Source organism: Rattus norvegicus, chromosome 10 (assembly GCF_021556685.1).
Source record: "Rattus norvegicus strain SHRSP/BbbUtx chromosome 10, alternate assembly SHRSP_T2T, whole genome shotgun sequence".
NCBI classification, from domain to species: domain Eukaryota; kingdom Metazoa; phylum Chordata; class Mammalia; order Rodentia; family Muridae; genus Rattus; species Rattus norvegicus.
In genome coordinates, this window is record NC_141543.1 from 60,619,432 (window position 1) to 60,638,211 (window position 18,780).

An 18,780-nucleotide genomic window follows, 5' to 3' on the forward strand; every position below is an offset into this window, starting at 1 on the left:
GAAAAAAATCTAGAACCCTCGAAGGGCAAACAGCTGGAGAAAGGCTGGGCTTGACTGGGAAGTTGACGTGGACAGGCTGAGAGGGCGCTGCCTACGAGCTGTTGGCACTCCGGCAATAACTTGGGGCGGAGCCCTCTTTCCTGGCACCTCCTCTCCAGAGCCGGGACTACATTTTGGCCCTCGCCACGTGATTCTCCGCCCTTTTCTGAGGTCACATGATTTTGTTTGCAACACTCCGGGATGTGTTCCTCCGCCCTGATATAGTCCCTATCTTTGGGATTTTTGCAGTTTCTATTGGTCCGCCTGAGTCTTGAGCCTTCGCTGTGTCTGCAAACCTCTTTCTTCTCCGTCTTATGGTATCCTTATTCACACCTTGGGTACTACTTTGTTTTGGTGTCAACGGCCACCTTCAGCGTAGCAACACGTTTCATGAATATCTAGACTTGTAATTGCCTTTCCCTAACGTAATTTCCGAAAATAACTGCAGAACTAAATCTCACGACTGCCACTTAGTACCACTCTCGTCCTCTGCTTTGTACTGTGGGGCTACCTGGGGAAGGATTTTTCAGTTGACTTGAAACGACAGCAACCTTATCTGCGATGTCATACGCGTAACTCACAAATTGATTCCAAAGCAGTTACGCTGAAGGCGTAAGAGGACGGAGCAGCGGGTTGCGCTAGCAAGCTGAGCTCGTGGTGTATGTCAGCAGGCGGGGCCGGTCCGGACGGTCGGGGGCGGGGTTGGTGAATAGGGAAGTGGCGCAAATTCGTGGATCGCTCCGCTGAGTCTGTTCGTCGAAGCCGCCTCCGCCGCCGTCCCCTGTCCCGGCCCCCCCCCTGGGTTCCCTCAGCCCAGCTCGGTCCAGCCCGGTTCTCGGGAGAATGAAGTTCGTGTACAAAGAGGAGCATCCGTTCGAGAAGCGCCGCTCTGAGGGCGAGAAAATCCGAAAGAAATACCCAGACCGGGTCCCGGTAAGGACTAGCCAGGGCCGACGCTAGCGTCGCTGACGCTGTCGCCACAAACTAGGCTTGAGTCTGGGAAAGCCGAGGTCAGACTCCAGTCTGCCTTGAGGTTAGAACTCTTGTCTCTGGTACCAAGGGCGAGAGGTCTGAAGAAGTAGAGCTGGGAGTGCGATGTGGACGGGAGAGAGTGAGACCTGGGAATTTCTCAGAATGGAGGCCTTAGTGAGCTTGACAACCAGAGTTTCCATGGCCATGCTCCCAAGTAGCTAGATTTAAGGTAGATTTTTTTTGACCTAAACAAGTTATCCTGTATTCACTGATGAAAATAGTTATTGTGATGAACCGTTCTGGGATCAATTCTCAATATTTAGGTAAGACAGTGAGGCCAGGATCTCTGGACCTAATGTTGATACACCACGCATGTAAGGATAAATATTATTAAGAAATGAGATTGCAATAGGCTTCAGTACAAGGAAATATTGTACCTTGAGTTCTTCATCGATATAGCTGTACGTTTTTTAAAATCTCATTCGTACCTTCCTTTCATCAGGTGATAGTGGAAAAAGCTCCCAAAGCTCGGATAGGGGACCTGGACAAAAAGAAATACTTGGTGCCTTCTGATCTTACAGGTGGGAGCTTGACCCATGGTGTATGTTTCTTTCTGTGGGTGGGCCTGCCATCTCTGTGGGAGGAGGCTTCACCTGGCAGCTGTTTTCTGGTGGCACCTACGATCTCTTTGACTTTCTTGTATCTCCTGTTTTTGGGCAGTTGGTCAATTCTACTTCTTGATCCGGAAGCGAATTCATCTCCGTGCTGAAGATGCCTTGTTTTTCTTTGTCAACAATGTCATTCCACCCACCAGTGCCACGATGGGTCAGCTGTACCAGGTATAGTACCATGGCCGTGTTTGGAGAGGAAAGAAAAGGTCAGCAGTTCCTGTTGGCTTACTAGCTTTAAAAGGTCAATAAAGTCCTGGGTTGGGATCTTAATAGCAGTGGGAGGAGAGAGGGTATGAGCTGGTGGAGTTGTTTTGACTGGGACTCTTACTACCTAAGGAAGTCTCTTTCCCTTATCCAAGAGTCCCAGATGTCAAAAAAATAGTTTGAGGAGTGGTGGTGTTGTTGGTTTTGTTGTTGTTGTTGTTGTTCTTTTTTCTTTCGGAGACAGGGTTTCTCTTTGTAATCTTGGCTGTCCTGGAACCCCCTCTTGTAGACCAGGCTGGCCTCTGAACTCCAGAGATCCACTTGCTTTTGCCTCCCTTGGGCTAGGCTTAACAAAAGGTGTGTGCCACCACTGCACTAAAACTTGACATGTAGACCAGGCTGACCTCAGGCTCAGAGATCTTCCTGCTTCTGCTTCTTGAGTGCTGGTATTAAAGGTGTTAGAAGTTCCAGTCCTGAATAACGACTGATAATGGTGCACACCTTTGATCCTCTAAGTCCAAGCACAGTTTTAATCCGATCCAGGCTGCTGGATTTCTTGGAGTTTGAGGCTATCCTAATGAGTCAGAGATACTTAGTGAGACCCTGTATCAAAAATAAGAAGTAAAAACAAAATAAAACAAATCAAAAACACCTTCCCCCCCAAATTAAAAAAACCCACAGAACCACTGCACGTTGGGTGTGATCATGCCACAGCTTCAGTCCCAGCGCTCCGGGAGCAGAGGGAGGTAGATCTCTGAATTCCAAGGTCAGTGTGCTCTACACAGGGAGTTCCAGGGCTACATAATGAGACCCTATCTCAAAAGCAAAACCTCTAAAAGATACCCCCACCCCCACCCCCACCCCACAGAGCAAGCAAACCCTTGAGAGGCTGAGGCAATAGTATCAAGTTGGAGGTCAATGGCTGCATAGTATAGTGAGTTTGAGGTCAGTCTTTTTCTTTTTTGTATTTTCCAGACAGGGTCTCTGTGTAATAGCCTGGTTGTCCTGGAGCTCACTCTGTAGACTAAGCTAGTCTCCAACTCACAGAGTTCCTCCTGCCTCTGCCTCCAAAGCGCTGGGATTGACGGTGTGTGCCACCACTGCCCAGCCAGGGTCACCATTTCCTAAAGGAGCAAGAGAATAAGGACAGTCTGCTTTTCTCTTATTCCTTTTGTACTAAGGAGCATGTCTGGTACCTACAAATGCTTATGGATGATCTGTACCTGTAGATCTATTTTGAGTCAGGTTCTTAAGTTGCCTTGGTGGCCTTGAGATTTCCGTCCTTCCTGCATCTGGAATTACCAGGCCATGCTTAAAATGATTCTTGAGGAATGTATTGGTGATAAATGGTTGGAGTAATGAGTTGCCTTAAACCTCCTTTTTGCTTTTACTTCAGGAACACCATGAAGAAGACTTCTTTCTATACATTGCCTACAGTGATGAAAGCGTCTACGGTCTGTGAAGTTGCTGTCCCGGAGGTGGGGGTTCCATTCTACAAAGAGAGGTGGCGCTCCTTCCTTGGCATCCAGTTCCTCCTTCAGGCTCAAACACCATCTCCTTTCTTCAGGACCTGCACTTAATGTTTGAGGCTGTCTCTCCAGTCCCTCTGAGCAGGAGGGGTAATGGTAGATGCAGCCGCTGTACATCTCTCTTTCCCCTTGTTTACCCTCCATTCCCACTCTGCTTTAGACTTCTGGATTGTCGATCTCTGTCACATCGGATGATTGTTTTGGTTTCTATTCCCTTTCTAACTGCCCACTGGGCTCAGAACCCCAATAAACCCTTCCTTTCACTACCTTCTTTTTGGGGGGTAGATGGAAGGGGTTGACATTGGGTGGGGGAGGTAGGAGGCACATCAATAAAGAGGAAACCACCGAGCTGAATTGAATTTGCCCTGTGTCATTCTACCTCCTGGCTTTTTGTTTCAAGTGTTGTGAACTTCAGTGGTGGGAAAGGAGGATTGAGGTATAGATCAGAGAACTAGGAAGGCATTGATGATGTTGGTCTTTCCTCCTTTTTTGATGAGTGGAATAATGTAAGCATTCTCTCATGAAACTTTAATTGTATTTATGTATTTGTGATGTAAACAAAGAGGTGGAGGTTGGTAGTGTGGGGTGGTATGGAGAAAGTTTGAAAGAACTATTTTTTGGTAAACATGTCCAAATGTTACTTCCCATTAAAGAAGATATGTTCCTGTTTGGGAGGTGGTAAAAGGACTGTCTTTAACTGGTTGTCACTGGCAGAGGTTGTGCCAGTGTATGGGATTCTGTAAAGTATAATTTGAGAGAGGGCAAATACTAGAAGGTGCCATTATCACTAGGAGAACTTCATCTCCCAACATCCATTTCTCCTGGCCGGAAGTGGGGCGGTTCCCTGTTGGTGGTAAAAAGGTACAAAGTGAGGCAGTATGGTGGCCGAGAGTTATAATCCCTTCTTCGTCCACTTTCTTGGTCCCGCCCAGCCTACACTTCCCGGGAGTCAGTGCGCACTCTTCCGCTCTCACCCCCCCTCAGCTTCGTATCTCCCCGCCACTCCCCTGGTGGTGGTGGTGGTGGTGGGGAAGTTGCTTATTGCGCCTGCGCCAATCCGTGGCTTACTGGGAACTGAAGTTCCGGAGGATCTTGCATGCCCCTTTCCGCTGCCCCTGCACAGACTACAAATCCCTTGGTGCACTGCGCGACAGAGCCGGCAGGGAGGGGGAGAAGGGAGGGAGGAGAGAGGAGGAGGAGGGAGCAGGCGGCCGGCGGTGCGGGGGGAGGGGGCCCGGTCCGGGAGTGCGGGAGGCAGTGGTAGAGGGAGGAGGCGGTAGCGGACTGGAGTCTCAACCGCGCCAAGGCGGACACTTCGGTGGAGCGAGGCAGTAGAAACACGGAGCACCCAAGGCAGCACCGGGAATCCCGGCTTAGAGGAGGGGGTCGCCGGACCGAGTGAAGGGGAGGGGGCGATGCTGGAAGCCATGGCGGAGCCCAGTCCCGAAGGTAAGCTCTCCATAGGCACAGAGGACAGGGAGCGGGTGAGGATTCAATGGGCAAAGTTGGAGGTCGAGCCCCGGCACCCAGCAGAGGAGTGCGGGAAAAGGGGTCGGGGCCCTGGCTCTTGAGGTGGAAGGGCGATGAGTTGCGATACCTTGGAGAAAGAGGAGTGGGAGACTGGGTCGGGATAGTTAGACATCAGGCACGGTGTGGATAGTGGTGGTGGGGTGTCTAGGGATAGGCGCTGGAGACCTAGCTTCGGGGACTAAGGGCTGAAAGGCCTCGCTCGGACTGGTTGGCGCTCCGAGACAGAGAGGCTGAGGGAATCTGGTTGCCGGAGAGTAGTTGAGGGAGCACGAAGAGGATTGAGTGAGGGGCCCGGTAGTTGGCCGAGGTGGGGGAGTTTGTGACGGTGTCGCTTGAGCACCTAGTAGTTGCCGCCAGAGATAGCTTGGTGATTGTTGGAGGGGTGGGCAGGTAGTTGTGGAGTGAAGAGAGGGTCTGGGTATTGTCTCCGGTAGAGAGCTCGATACTGAGGGGTAGTTGTGGGGCCAGATAACTGGGAAGCGAGGCTAGCCCGGTACTTGTAGGGGCGGCCGGGCGAGGGGGGGGGGTTAAGACCGGCAACTTGCGCGGGTGGGGGGGTTGGTCGGCTAGGGCAAGAGCTTGCGAGTTGTGGAGTGTATTGGGGGGCAGCGGCGGCGACAGGGGGCCTTCTGTGGAGTGGCTGGATGGTGACCGGGGGCTAGAGTTTAGGGGTCCGTAGCCTAAGGGACTCGCTGAGTACGGGGGCAGGAGGGGGGCGGCCGGAGAAGCTCGGAACTGGGCCCGGGGGCCCGGCGGGGAGCCCGAAGAGCTCGAGACGGGGAGGGAGGGGCTAAAGCCCCGGATGGGGGCGGAGGGACAGCGAAATTGTGGGGAGCGCGGCCGCGGGGTGGGGTGGGGGGGCAGGAGGGGCTGTGTCCGGGCTGCAGCTCTTTGCCTGTCCCGGACGCGAAGTAGTGTCGGGAGTGTGAGCCTGTGTGTGTGTTTTGGGTGGGGGTGAGGGGCGCGCCCGGCCTCGTGTTCGAGTAGAAGCGGCCGGAGGGCGGGGAGCAGTTCAGCGTGGTCATCCTGGACCCTGGGGGCGGGCAGGCGGCGTGTGCGGTCTTGGAGGGCCCAGGGCAGTGGAGCGCGGCCGGCTAGGAACTCTGGGCTCCGGGCGCGTGTGAAGGACGGGGGCGGGCGGTGGCCTGGTCTCGCCCCGGGAGCGGTATGGCGGGGTGGGGCGCCAAGAGAGCCGAGTTGACTGGAGAGGCTGGGAGGGGGCGGGGCGCCGGGCCTCTGGTTGGGGGAAGGGGAGCGCTATAGCGAGGCCCGGGAGGGCGCCGCGCCCAGGCTCCGCCCCTCGGGGCGGAAGGGGGAGCAGGGGCGGGTCCGGCACAGCTGGGGGCTGGCTGGCCTGGCCAGGCGACCTAACAGTGGATGGGATTAGGTCGGGAACTCCAAGGTTTAGAGGTAGGATTTTACACAGACTCTTTTCTAGTGCCTTGACTCAGCTTTTATTGATTTCACAGATCCGCCTCCGACTCTTAAGCCCGAGACTCAGGTGAGCTGTCCCATACCGGTACACTGCCTATTTAGGGGCTGTGGTTTTGGGAGTGCTCCTTTAACAGTCGTGCCTGACTTCCGTGTGATCATATGTGTCTTTCCTTTTAGCCACCGGAGAAGCGGCGGAGAACAATTGAGGATTTCAACAAATTCTGCAGTTTTGTCTTGGCCTATGCTGGTTACATCCCCCCTAGCAAAGGGGTAAGGAACAGGAATGTAGCTGACTTGGGTCAGAGTGAATTACTTTATAGGAAGACCCTACTGTAATATGTGAGACTAAGAAAACTAGAGGCCCTTAGGGCTGTGGTGGGAAAGCTGGTTTGGAGGGATGGAATAACCGCAGTAGTGCTTTGAACTGCAGTAACAAAGATTCGGAGTGTTGGTTAAGATTTTTTAATGGTTTTGAGTGGCTGTTAACTAAGTGTTTCCAGGTAAGTTGGAGGGAGATGAGTGTCCTAGCAAATGAGATACCGAAACACAGTTATCCTGTACAGCTGTGGCCTCGGGGGAAGATACGGTTAGAGCAGCACATGTCAGGTTTGGGGTCGGGAAACTTCTAGTTCCTGGTTTTTGTGCTGGATATGTGGCAGGGCTGAGCTGTCACTAGACTCCGGCTGACCCTAGTCTCTTCCTCCTTTTAAGGAAAGCGATTGGCCAGCTTCTGGCTCTAGCTCTCCATTACGAGGTGAGAGTGCAGCAGACAGTGATGGCTGGGACTCAGCCCCGTCGGACCTTCGAACTATCCAGACTTTTGTTAAGAAAGCAAAATCATCAAAGAGAAGGGCAGCTCAAGCAGGTCCTACCCAGCCAGGACCCCCAAGGTCCACTTTTTCTCGTCTGCAGGCCCCTGATAGTGCTACTCTGCTTGAGAAGATGAAGCTCAAGGACTCTCTGTTTGATCTGGATGGGCCCAAAGTGGCATCTCCACTGTCTCCCACATCGTTGACCTCCCGGCCTCCTGCTGCTCTCACCCCAGTGCCACTGTCCCAGGGGGACCTCTCCCAGCCTCGAAAGAAGGACCGAAAGAATAGAAAGTTGGGACCAGGAGGTGGGGCTGGCTTTGGGGTGCTTCGGAGACCTCGGCCAGCTCCTGGGGATGGGGAAAAACGGTCTCGAATCAAGAAGAGCAAGAAGCGGAAGTTGAAAAAGGCCGACCGGGGGGATAGACTCCCACCTCCTGGCCCTCCTAGGGCTCCTCCCAGTGATACAGACTCTGAAGAGGAGGAGGAAGAGGAAGAAGAGGAAGACGATGAGGAAGAGACGACAGTGGTGGGTGGTGGTGGGGTTCCAGCCCCTGTGCTCCCAACACCCCCTGAAGCCCCCAGGCCCCCTGTTACAGTGCACCCTGAAGGGGCTCCCCCTACTGACAGTGAAGGCAAAGATGCGGGCAGCACAGAAACAAGCCAAGATGGAGATGGCAGCTCCAGTGAAGGAGAGATGCGGGTCATGGATGAGGACATCATGGTAGAATCAGGTGAGAAGGGTAGGGCTGCCCCGGCATGGGAAGCTGGGGTGATGGGCTTGGGGGCTGTTATGAGTTAAGCCTTGAAGCAGAACACTAAACAGACTTTTTTCCCCCCAGGTGATGACTCATGGGATCTGATCACATGTTACTGCAGAAAGCCCTTTGCTGGGCGGCCCATGATCGAGTGCAGCCTCTGTGGGACATGGATCCACCTCTCCTGTGCTAAGATTAAGAAGACCAATGTTCCTGACTTCTTTTATTGCCAGAAATGCAAGGAACTTCGGCCAGAGGCCCGGCGGTTAGGGGGTCTTCCCAAATCTGGAGAACCCTGACGTCACTGTTTAAGGCTGGAACTTCTGACATGGGAACTGAGCCTCAGTCTCCAGCCTTCCCTTGGATTGAGGAAGGTGTCCCCACTTGAGGGCCAGAATTCCCAAGGGAGAGGTGTCCTACCTGCTCCGTGGACTTGAAATTGACCCATTACAATTGGGTTAGGGGAGGCTGGATCTGTAGACAAAAATCTCTGTCCAGTGAACCCTCCACCCTTTTCACTTTCAGGGCCAGGGCTCAAACTGGGCTGTAATGGGATAGTTGTCTATGAAACTGTAGTGTAAATACAGCACTCCCTTCCTCACATTTCTTCTTTCTTCCATTTACTTTCTTCTACACCGGATGTATTTTTAATTTTGGGCTCCCCCATTTGAGCGAGGTTGCTCAAAGGTGGAGAACCAAAGCCTGGTGGAGTGAGGAAGGAAAGCAAAAAAGGTGTCAATTATCACTCGCCTTGTTTTTAATAATATCGGCTGGCTGCTTGTACAGACGGCCTACGTGTTGTAAATAAAGCAGAGTGGGCTCTTGTGTTTTACAGCCCTTGTTGTCCTGTTTGGGGAGGGGATCTTTGGGAAACCTGGTGGAACTTTGGGTAGAGTTGGGGCTGAAGCCCACTCTTAAGTCCAGGGCTGTAATTTCACAGTTGTAGAGGTGGAAAATTTAGGGGCTATGTCTGGCTTGGACTCTAGGAGACCCTGTCTAAAGCCCCTCATCACCACCTTCCACGATAAATCAAATCTCTAAAGGAGAAGCTTTCAGCTCTCTCATCCCAAGTACAGTCTAGGAGCTACCTACACTAAGGGCTTAAGTTGAGATTCTCACTTAACAGCCCATAACTCACGCCCCTCTAATAGTTGCTAACTGAGGTCCCTTGAGCCTCAGATGAGTAAAGCAAAGTGGGGGCCAGTTGCCAGCATTCCAGAGAGTAGAAGCTTGCTAAGGTGCTTGGCGGGGGAGGGGGTGTTACACGTTTTGGGGGCGGAGTCGTCTAGGGCTGAAGACCGTTGCTCAAGGCAGTGGTCACGTGAGTGTCTAGGTGGAGCTTGTAGTAACGTGACATAAGGAAGTCACGTGAAGGACAGTCCGCTGCGCAAAGTGGGCGGGCTTGGGTCACGTGGCATGGGGAGAGGTGGGCGGGGACCTCGGTGCTGCTCGCGACGTCCGTGGTGGTAGTGGCCCTCGTCTGTGGGGTCTAGGTTTTGAGTCTCGCCACACGGCTCTTCTCGATCAGACCGCTGTTCCACGCCATCCTCCTTGGACACGTCTTCCGCACTGGCCCTGCACTGCCGGCGCTAGCGCGTCAGTTTGCGGGTGTGCGCAGGCGCGGCGGGGGCGCCTAGTCCTGTTGGGTGGGCGGCTGAGCCCGGGAGCGCGTGAGCGAGACCATGGCGGGCAGCAGCGCGGGGGGCGGTGGTGTAGGCGAGACGAAGGTGATTTACCATCTGGATGAAGAAGAGACTCCTTACCTGGTGAAGATCCCTGTCCCGGCGGAGCGCATCACGCTCGGCGATTTCAAGAGCGTTTTGCAGCGGCCCGCGGGCGCTAAGTACTTTTTCAAGTCTATGGATCAGGATTTTGGGTAAGCGCGAGGCCTAGACTGAGAAGGACGGTGGGTGTGCTGGTGTGGATTGGGAGATGTTGAGGCCTGTAGTGGAGCATAGCATATTGTACTGTGCTAAGGTAGAAAGCCCATCCCAAGACAAACACGGTTATATTTGGACACATAGAAGAACGGGCTGAATTTTAGCAAACCAGAGGCGAGAAATTTAGGTTGGAAAAATGGGGAACATTGGTTTGTTTGGCCATTCTCTCCCCGTGATTTTAGCCAAAAGGCAAATTAGTGATGCTTGAGTTTATTCTAAGCTGCTGAGGCTAGAATCATCTATCGTTTGGTAAGTTGGTACGCTCTCAGACGTCTGCACATGAGTGTATAGAGATGCTTGTAATTTCTTTTTCTGTTTGCTTGTTTTGATTTGTTCTTTTGTCTTGAGGCAGGGCTTTATTCTTTGTATCCTAGGCTGGTTTCGAACTCACGGAGTTCCTGCCTCAGCCTCCAGAGCTGGAATTAACAGGTGTGAGCCAATATGCTTGGCATGCAGTGTCTTTATGTAGACTGGGCTATAGTGAGACAATTTAGGCTATTAGTTAGGCTTATTAATTAGGTTCCATAGTATTTCGGGACGGTGTAATCCGTAATAATGCGGAGAGAGCTCTACTGGGATATATTAGGCTGTCTTGAAGTAGATTTTTCTAGCAAAGCATGTACTAATCTGGACTCTTCTGGGTTCTTATTTTCTGTTAGGGCCAGAACCTTTTTTTTTCCGGGACCGAGGAGAGTTGGAGGATTTTTTTGTTTGTTTGTTTGTTTGTTTATTTTTTAAAAGATACTTTATATGAAAGTTAGTAGTAGTGTGTACATCTTTAATCCAAGAACTTGGGAAACAGAGGCAGACAGATCTTTGAATTAGAGGACAGCCTGTTCTGCAGAGCTAGCGCCAGGACAGCCAGGACTGCACAAAAAAACCTTGTCTGAAAGCAAAACAAACCAAAGATACTTTATGTTTTTGGGTGTTCTGTATGCATAGTTGTGTACCACACGGCATGCAGTGCTCACCGAATCCAGTAGATGGCATGACATCTCTTAGAACAGGAGTTCGCATATGCTAGCCACTTTGTGTGTGCTGGGAATTGAACTCCAGTCTTCTGCTGAGCCTGTCAGTCTACTGCTAAGCCAGAACTTCCTTCTGTTACTGAAGCTAACTAGAACATACCGCCTTGTCTTGAACTTGTAGCAGTCCTGCCACTACATCTGCATCCAGAATGCTAGAACTAGGTATGTGTGGCAATATGCCTGGTCCAGACCTAGGTTTATTATGTTATAAGACAGGACAAATGGGGACAGATAGGCTGGTGGTACCACTACATCACAGCAGAACGGGGTATTGTAATCAATATTGGTGTAGAGGACTGCTAGTATGGAGACACTGGGGGCTATGCCAGAAAAGATTGGGTTTTGGGGTGATTTGTGATGTTCTGGGTGATCCTGGGCTGGACTGGGACTGTAATTATGGTAGAGTACGGCAGCCTTCTGTTGTTGTAGCTGTTGGGACAGCCTTCTGTGTCTCCTGGCTCAGACTGCATTAGGCTGGGATGTCCTGAGTTTATAAGCAGGGATAGTAGGGTCCTGGGGAGAGAAAGGTGACCTACCACCTGGGTAGGGAAGGGACTTCTTACCTGTGAAAGTCCCTGGGTTGGAGCACATCCCCCTCTGCTACTTGAATAGACTGGACCCTCATTAAAGACTGTTCGACTTTGAGAAAGGGAGTTGTCTTGGATTTCCATCAAAGTTCTTCTTTTTACATTATAATTTTGGGCAATTTATTTAGCTTTTGTGCTTTGATTTCTTCATCTGTGGCACGGTGATAATCATAGTGCAGAATGCTTAATTTAGGTGCACAGCACATGGTACATTCTGGGTGACTGGTAATTTTCATTTAGTATTGAGGCTAACTAGTTCATAGACTAGATTATAGTGATAGGAAATTGCTTGCTTTAGAGGAGACAGGGCCATGCCAGGTTGGTTTATGTTAGGAAGAGTTATGCTGAGTAGATCAGTGCTGATAGGGCTGTGTTGTCTTGACAGCAGATGTATTCATGAGGCCTATACTCAAGCCCCCAGAGTATATTAGGTTGGAGTTAATCGGACAGATGTATTTATGTGCCATGCATGCCCAGTACCTCTGAAGTTAGAAGAAAGAAGTCAGATCCCTTGGAACTGGAATTATGGATAGTTGTGAGCCACTAGGTAGGTGCTGGGAACCAAACCTGGGCCTTTTGCTAGAACTGTAAGTGCTTTTTTTTTTTTTTTTTTTTTTTTTTTTTTGGTTCTTTTTTTTGGTTCTTTTTTTCGGAGCTGGGGACCGAACCCAGGGCCTTGCGCTTCCTAGGCAAGTGCTCTACCACTGAGCCAATCCTCTAGCCCCCATCCCACCCCCAAGAACTTCTACTTTGAGGGTGAGGTTGTTATTGTGTATATGAAAGAATGGTTTGTGGCTCACATTTCGTCTGTGTTTGCTAATGCTTACAAAGGTGAGGGCTTGTGCGCACACCCAGGACACCTGTGGAATAGAATAGGTATTGACACTTTCTCATGGGTATGAGAAGGAACAAGCCTAGTCCACTGCAGGAACCTGTGGGAGGCTGGGCTTTGGGATTTTTCAGGCTGAGCAGATTGCTTAGTGAGGTGAGGCAGCCGGAAATGGGAAGCCCAGCTTCCTCTATTCGTGGGAGCTTTCCACACATGGGGTATTATTGTTGCATTTAGTGTGTTTGTACCCAGCAAAAGCCACACATTTGGGCAGGTTCTGGATGTGAATTAGAGAGAACTAAAATGCAGAGGAACAGCAGCAGATTACATGAGGACCAGAGGCTTTTATGGGACAGATGTGTAGGACAGAGACGGTTAGGCTGCCTGCCAGCCAGACTCCTAAGTTAGGTATCTGGAGCAGTTGTTGGGAACTGTCCCAGAGGGAATTTGGAGTGGTACTATGAGGTTTGGATCAAATGGGAAGAAGTCTTTTTAGCGGCACTGTGCCTCTACAGATGAGTGGGGGAGGAGGGGGTCTTGGGATAAAATAAGGAGAGTCTGGGATTACTTCACTGTAAAAGCAGAGGAGCCAGGCATGGTGAGGCATGCTAGCCATGCGGCATAGCTAGTTTTGGTGACATATGCCTTTAATACCAGGATGGAGAGGCAGAGGCAGGCAGATCTCTATGAGTTTGAGGCCAACCAGGGATACAGCTCGCTGGCTCTCTCTCTCTCTCTCTCTCTCTCTCTCTCTCTCTCTCTCTCTCTCTCTCTCACACACACACACACACACACACACACACACTAACTCTGCTGTGCTTGGACTGGATGGAGATTGGGAGAGACTTGGAATGAGATTCGGAATGGGGGTGACCAGTTTAGCCTTACTAATCCCCTCTCCCTGTTTTTTGAGACAGGGTTTCTTTGTGGCGCCCTGGCTGTCCTGGTACTCTCTCTCTCTGTAAACTAGGCTGGCCTCAAACTCAGGTTACCTACTTCTTCTTCCAGAATGCTGAAATTAAAGGCACGTGCCACCACCATCCAGCTTCTGTGTGTGTGTGTGTGTGTGTGTGTGTGTGTGTGTGTGTGTGTGTGTGTGTGTGTGTGTGTGTAAAACCCTGGCTCACTGAGTGCCTCCTGCCTCGGCCTCCCATGTGTTAGAGTTGAAGGTGTACCCTATCACACCTGGCTCTTAGTAATGGCTCTTCTCTCTGCAGGGTGGTGAAGGAAGAGATCTCTGACGACAGTGCCCGCCTACCTTGCTTCAATGGAAGGGTTGTCTCCTGGGTAAGGGACTCGTTACCAAGCTGCTTCCAACCTCAGTCTATCTCGGCACACCCCACACACCCCCACCCCCGCATGCTCAGTCACTGGTGGCCCTGGCTTCCCTCTTTTCTACTTGTGGATGCAGTGAGCATTCCTCAGCCTTTTCTTCCTGTAGCCTCGCATACTGGCCCAGGTCTCTGGGACCCTGTTCCCTTTCTTTCTGGTCCTCTTCCTTTACTCTTTTCTCGTAAAGCACTTCCCAGTGGAGCCATGTTTTCTCACTTACACTCCCCTAGCTGGTGTCATCAGAGAGCCCCCAGCCTGAGACAGCGCCCCCTGCCCATGAGTCTCGGACAGAACTGGTTCCTCCACCTCCACCATTACCCCCTTTGCCACCAGAAAGGACCAGTGGCATTGGGGACTCAAGGCCTCCATCCTTCCAGTGAGTCTTTTACGGTTTTGAATCCAGGGGAGGGGAGCGAAGAGGGGAGACTGAGGATCCGGTGCTCTGTCCTTCTGACTTTGGTTGAAACTCTCTCTACCTGTGTAGCCCTAATGTATCCAGTAGCCATGAAAATCTAGAGCCTGAGACAGAAACTGAATCCGTCGTATCACTGAGACGAGACCGACCTAGGAGGAGAGACAGCAGTGAGCATGGCGGTGAGGGGTCAGGCCCTGGAGGCAGGGTAGACTGTGAGCTGGGCAGGGAGGCAAGCCTCAGCATGCCGAGCATGAAGAATGGGAGGCCTGGCTCCTGACACGTTTGTTTATACACAGCTGGTGGCCACAGGCCTGGCGTCCCCTCAAGGCTGGAGCGCCACCTGGCTGGGTATGAGAGCTCTTCCACCCTCATGACCAGCGAACTGGAAAGTACCAGCTTAGGAGATTCAGATGAGGATGACAGCATGAGTAGGTATGGCTTCACACATCTCTCCTCTGCCCGCCCTCGCCCGAGGCGCTCGCCCCTTGTCCTCCCTCCTTCCTAGCCAATCTTCTTGTTTCCTGTGACTCCCTGACCACTTCCACCCCCAAATGCTCTGCTTCTCTCTCAATTGCTATCAGGTTCAGCAGCTCCACTGAGCAGAGCAGTGCCTCCCGCCTCCTCAAGCGCCACCGAAGGCGAAGGAAGCAGCGGCCGCCACGCATGGAGAGGGTGAGGGTTCTTTTGGGAGAAGTAGGCTTTACTTTAGCTGGCCCTCTGACACAGGCTTGTGGCTTATGTCTCTGTTGATGGGGAGCAGTTCACATCTTCCCTGTCTTCTTTCTGCAGACCTCATCCTTCAGCAGTGTCACAGATTCTACAATGTCTCTCAACATCATCACAGTCACACTCAACATGGGTATGGAGGGTCCTGATGGCAGATGGGAAGGAGAGGGTCTCAGGGTTTCTGGGGCTCAGTCCCCTCATATGGCCTCCCTCCACAGAGAAATACAACTTCCTGGGTATCTCCATTGTGGGCCAAAGTAACGAGCGTGGTGACGGAGGCATCTATATAGGCTCCATCATGAAAGGGGGAGCGGTGGCTGCAGATGGGCGGATCGAGCCTGGAGACATGCTTTTGCAGGTGTGTTGACTGGCAGCTGGCTTGGGCAGAGGCTCTGCCTGTTGCACACTGCCTGTGACCCACTGCCCTTCCTTGCAGGTAAACGACATGAACTTTGAGAACATGAGCAATGACGATGCTGTGCGGGTGCTGAGAGACATTGTACACAAGCCAGGGTAAGTCTGTGCTGCGTCTGCTCCTTAGGCCTCGACATTGTACACAGACTATGTTACTCCAGGCAGAGTTGGGCTTTCTAAGCTTGGGACAGCCTGATTTACATAGTGAGTTCCAGACCAGCTAGGTCTACATAGTGGAGAAAAAAAACAACAAAAAACCAGTGCTATAGAGATGGCTCAGGGGTTAAGAGCACTGACTGCTTTTCTAAAGGTCTTAAGATCAAATCCCAGCAACCACATGGTGGTTCACAACCATCTGTAATGGGATCTGATGCCCTCTTCTGATGTGTGTGAAGATAGCTATAGTGTACTCGTATACATAAGATAAATAAGTCTTTAAAAACAAAACAAAAAACCTCCCAAAATTGCAAATCTCGATGGCATGTCACTTCAAACTAAAGCATGAAACAGGTGTGGGTGAGTACCTCAGAAAAGGCCACCCACTGTGTGCTCCTTTCCACTCCCACCCTCCTCACTGACGGTAATTACCGTCTTGGCTTCTTTGGTCAAGAAAACCTTTAATGGTTTTCCACCCATGCCTGAGTCCTGGAACAAGATGGTGTGGTGTTACCTGTTTGAGGCTTCCTGTGAATGAGCTGTACAGCGTGTGCTCCATTGTTTCACGCAGCAGTGTCTTTAACTTCTGAGTGTAGGTGAGTCATCCACACTGTGGAGGCCTTCACCCTCACACTCTCAAGCCCAGTTGTGAGAGCTCCTTTCTTCTCCACCTTTATGTCCTCAGTCCTCCAACCATCAGGCCACGGGCTTCCGGAGGCCTCTACTGAACTGGTCTTCTGTTCCCCACAGCCCCATCGTGCTCACCGTGGCCAAGTGTTGGGATCCCTCTCCCCAGGCCTACTTCACCCTCCCCCGAAGTGAGTGATGCCTTGAAGTTAAGAGATCTGGGGAGCCTGGGCACGCGCCTCAAACTTGTAATCCTGGCATTTGGGAGGCTAAGACGGGGTCTCTAGAAGTTTGAGGCCAGCCTAGGACTGTATAGTGAGTTCCAGTCTACCCTGAGCTACAGAGCGAAACCCTGTCTCAACCAAACAAGAACAAAAAGATTAGAAGAGCCAGAAGTTGTAGAGAATGGGTTCAGGAGGGCCAAGGGAGGGAGGAGGGACAGGAGTCTTAATTCTGGAACAGATAGGACTAGTTTTCTCTGATTGAGCAGTGATCATCTTGGTCATTATTTTACTTTATTTTGTACCAGATGAGCCCATACAGCCAATTGATCCAGCTGCCTGGGTGTCCCATTCAGCTGCGCTAACCGGTGCCTTCCCTGCTTACCCCGGCTCTTCATCTATGAGCACTATCACATCTGGCTCCTCTCTGCCTGATGGTGAGCCTCTCCCCTCCCCGACCTCCCCATGGGAGTGCACCTTTCTTGAGTTCTCTGTTGTCTCTTCTGTCAGGCTGTGAAGGCCGGGGTCTCTCTGTCCACATGGACATGGCCTCTGTGACCAAGGCCATGGCAGCCCCAGAGTCTGGGCTTGAAGTCCGGGACCGCATGTGGCTCAAGATCACCATCCCAAACGCCTTTCTAGGTATTCCCAGGCCTTGAGCAATGTGGCATGGGAAGGAGGGAGGAGTTGGGAGGAGAATCTGACCTCTCGGCACTGTGTTTGATCCCAGGCTCGGATGTGGTAGACTGGCTGTATCACCATGTGGAAGGCTTTCCTGAGCGCCGGGAGGCCCGCAAGTACGCCAGTGGGCTGTTGAAGGCGGGACTCATCCGGCACACTGTCAACAAGATTACTTTCTCTGAGCAGTGCTACTATGTTTTCGGGGACCTCAGTGGTGGCTGCGAGAGTTGTAAGTCAGCAGATCTGGCTGTGGGATAGCAGATTGGCAGCCAGCCCTAGGCTGGTCTATGCCCCTGTACTGCTGAATAAGCGAGGTACCAGAGCTGTATCCCCAAGGAAGGAATGCTTCCTTGTGAGTCTCACAGAGGCATTTTTGGGCTAGTGGCGATCGCCCTGGTTGTGTCTGCAAGGGCAGCAGGGTTTCCTGTCCTAAGCCATCAGAATCTCTTTGGCTTCTCTATTCTGGGGAAATGGCCCCTGGTTTCTCTGTCCTCAGGAGTCCTGGCCTCCTCAAGCAGGGACCTCTCTTTCATTTCCTTCCAGACCTAGTTAACCTGTCTCTGAATGACAACGATGGTTCCAGTGGGGCTTCAGACCAGGATACTCTGGCTCCTCTTCCTGGAGCTACTCCCTGGCCCCTGCTGCCTACCTTCTCCTACCAATACCCAGCCCCACACCCCTACAGCCCACAGCCTCCGCCCTATCATGAGCTTTCGTCCTACAGCTATGGCGGAGGCAGTGCCAGCAGCCAGCACAGTGAGGGTAAGTTACCAATACAGCCAGAGAAAGAGGGCACAAGTAGAGGGGTTCAGGGAGGAGAGGCAAGAGCAGGGCATGGGTCCAGGGCTGAACTTCATTTCCCTCATTCCCTCCCCCCTCCAACAGGGAGCCGGAGCAGTGGGTCAACAAGAAGTGATGGGGGGGCCGGGCGCACAGGGAGGCCTGAGGAACGGGCCCCTGAGTCAAAGTCTGGCAGTGGCAGTGAGTCTGAACTCTCCAGCCGGGGAGGCAGCCTTCGGCGGGGTGGGGAACCTGGTGGGACTGGTGATGGTGGACCCCCTCCATCCAGGGGCTCAGCAGGTGGTACTCCTAACCTCCGAGCTCTCCCAGGCCTCCATCCCTATGGACCTCCACCTGGCATGGCTCTCCCCTATAACCCCATGATGGTAGTCATGATGCCTCCACCCCCACCCCCTGTCTCGACAGCAGTACAGCCCCCTGGTGCCCCTCCAGTCAGAGACCTGGGCTCTGTGCCCCCAGAACTGACAGCTAGCCGTCAGAGCTTCCACATGGCCATGGGCAACCCCAGTGAGTTTTTTGTAGATGTTATGTAGGACCCATCTTGAGGCCACATTGGGTCTGTGCCCTTGGCCTGGTAAGTTTCAACTTGGTGCTCTTCTTAGTGCCTGGGCTCAGCCTGGTGGCTGGTGCCTACCAAAACGTTTTTTGCCACTGTGACTCTCACCAGCAGTGCCTGGTCCTTCCCCTTCCTCAGGGGTAGATGGGGACCTTTGGTTATTTTTAGCTTTATTTTTTATAAGCTTTTTGGGGGGTTAAAATAGACTTTCTTATATTTGGGGGAGTATTTTTTTAAATAGACAGTTCTTCTTTTATATGGAGAGTCCCTTCATATACACTTTCCTAGGTCCCTTCTAAGCCCAGAATATGACCACCACCTCCAGTTGTTAGTCAGCTTCATGGCCAGGGTGGGTGGTGGTCAGTGGTACCCTGGGAAGAGGAAGGGTTGGGCTGGGTACCCTAGACAGCAGTCCAAGGAGGCTGATGGTGTGTTGGGGACTGTGTAGCTGCCTTTGTTACTCTATTTATTTTAGTCACTTGTATAAAACACCAAATAAAGCAAATAGAGGCAACTCCCCA

At 52.0% G+C, this 18,780-nt stretch overlaps 3 protein-coding genes across 11 annotated transcripts; all 3 read left to right on the forward strand.

The window, feature by feature from the left end:
* The first annotated feature begins 776 nt into the window (after positions 1 to 776).
* On the forward strand, positions 777 to 4,099 carry Gabarap (GABA type A receptor-associated protein). The gene is made up of 4 exons (NM_172036.4): positions 777 to 972; positions 1,514 to 1,592; positions 1,732 to 1,850; positions 3,283 to 4,099. The coding sequence occupies exons 1-4, from the start codon at positions 883 to 885 to the stop codon at positions 3,346 to 3,348; spliced, it is 354 nt and encodes a 117-aa protein (NP_742033.1). The 5' UTR covers positions 777 to 882; the 3' UTR covers positions 3,349 to 4,099.
* A 560-nt stretch (positions 4,100 to 4,659) lies between these two features.
* On the forward strand, positions 4,660 to 8,780 carry Phf23 (PHD finger protein 23). Of its 8 annotated transcripts, none has more exon segments than NM_001399559.1 (5): positions 4,660 to 4,864; positions 6,415 to 6,446; positions 6,557 to 6,649; positions 7,091 to 7,922; positions 8,031 to 8,780. In NM_001399559.1, coding segments are annotated over 5 exon segments (1,206 nt in total). In that variant the 5' UTR covers positions 4,660 to 4,830; the 3' UTR covers positions 8,246 to 8,780.
* A 607-nt stretch (positions 8,781 to 9,387) lies between these two features.
* Dvl2 (dishevelled segment polarity protein 2) lies at positions 9,388 to 18,776 on the forward strand. 2 transcript variants are annotated; one of them, XM_087571922.1, is made up of 15 exons: positions 9,388 to 9,822; positions 13,548 to 13,617; positions 13,893 to 14,038; positions 14,147 to 14,244; positions 14,374 to 14,509; positions 14,659 to 14,749; positions 14,867 to 14,936; positions 15,022 to 15,161; positions 15,240 to 15,316; positions 16,124 to 16,191; positions 16,530 to 16,658; positions 16,732 to 16,863; positions 16,952 to 17,131; positions 17,446 to 17,664; positions 17,788 to 18,776. In XM_087571922.1, exons 1-15 carry the CDS (start codon positions 9,629 to 9,631, stop codon positions 18,234 to 18,236), a joined length of 2,199 nt encoding a protein of 732 aa, XP_087428048.1. In that variant the 5' UTR covers positions 9,388 to 9,628; the 3' UTR covers positions 18,237 to 18,776.
* The last annotated feature ends 4 nt before the right edge of the window (positions 18,777 to 18,780 follow it).

Bases quoted from the DNA above. Each gene is read 5' to 3' on its own strand.
- Dvl2 (XM_087571922.1), top strand. From the start codon at position 9,629: ATGGCGGGCAGCAGCGCGGGGGGCGGTGGTGTAGGCGAGACGAAGGTG. The intron at 14,510-14,658 runs GTATGGCTTCAC...AATTGCTATCAG, and splicing joins GAGGATGACAGCATGAGTAG to GTTCAGCAGCTCCACTGAGC. The intron at 16,864-16,951 runs GTATTCCCAGGC...GTTTGATCCCAG, and splicing joins CATCCCAAACGCCTTTCTAG to GCTCGGATGTGGTAGACTGG.
- Phf23 (XM_087572908.1), top strand. From the start codon at position 7,322: ATGAAGCTCAAGGACTCTCTGTTTGATCTGGATGGGCCCAAAGTGGCA. The intron at 7,923-8,030 runs GTGAGAAGGGTA...TTTTCCCCCCAG, and splicing joins GGACATCATGGTAGAATCAG to GTGATGACTCATGGGATCTG.
- Gabarap (NM_172036.4), top strand. From the start codon at position 883: ATGAAGTTCGTGTACAAAGAGGAGCATCCGTTCGAGAAGCGCCGCTCT. The intron at 973-1,513 runs GTAAGGACTAGC...TCCTTTCATCAG, and splicing joins AATACCCAGACCGGGTCCCG to GTGATAGTGGAAAAAGCTCC. The intron at 1,593-1,731 runs GTGGGAGCTTGA...GTTTTTGGGCAG, and splicing joins GGTGCCTTCTGATCTTACAG to TTGGTCAATTCTACTTCTTG.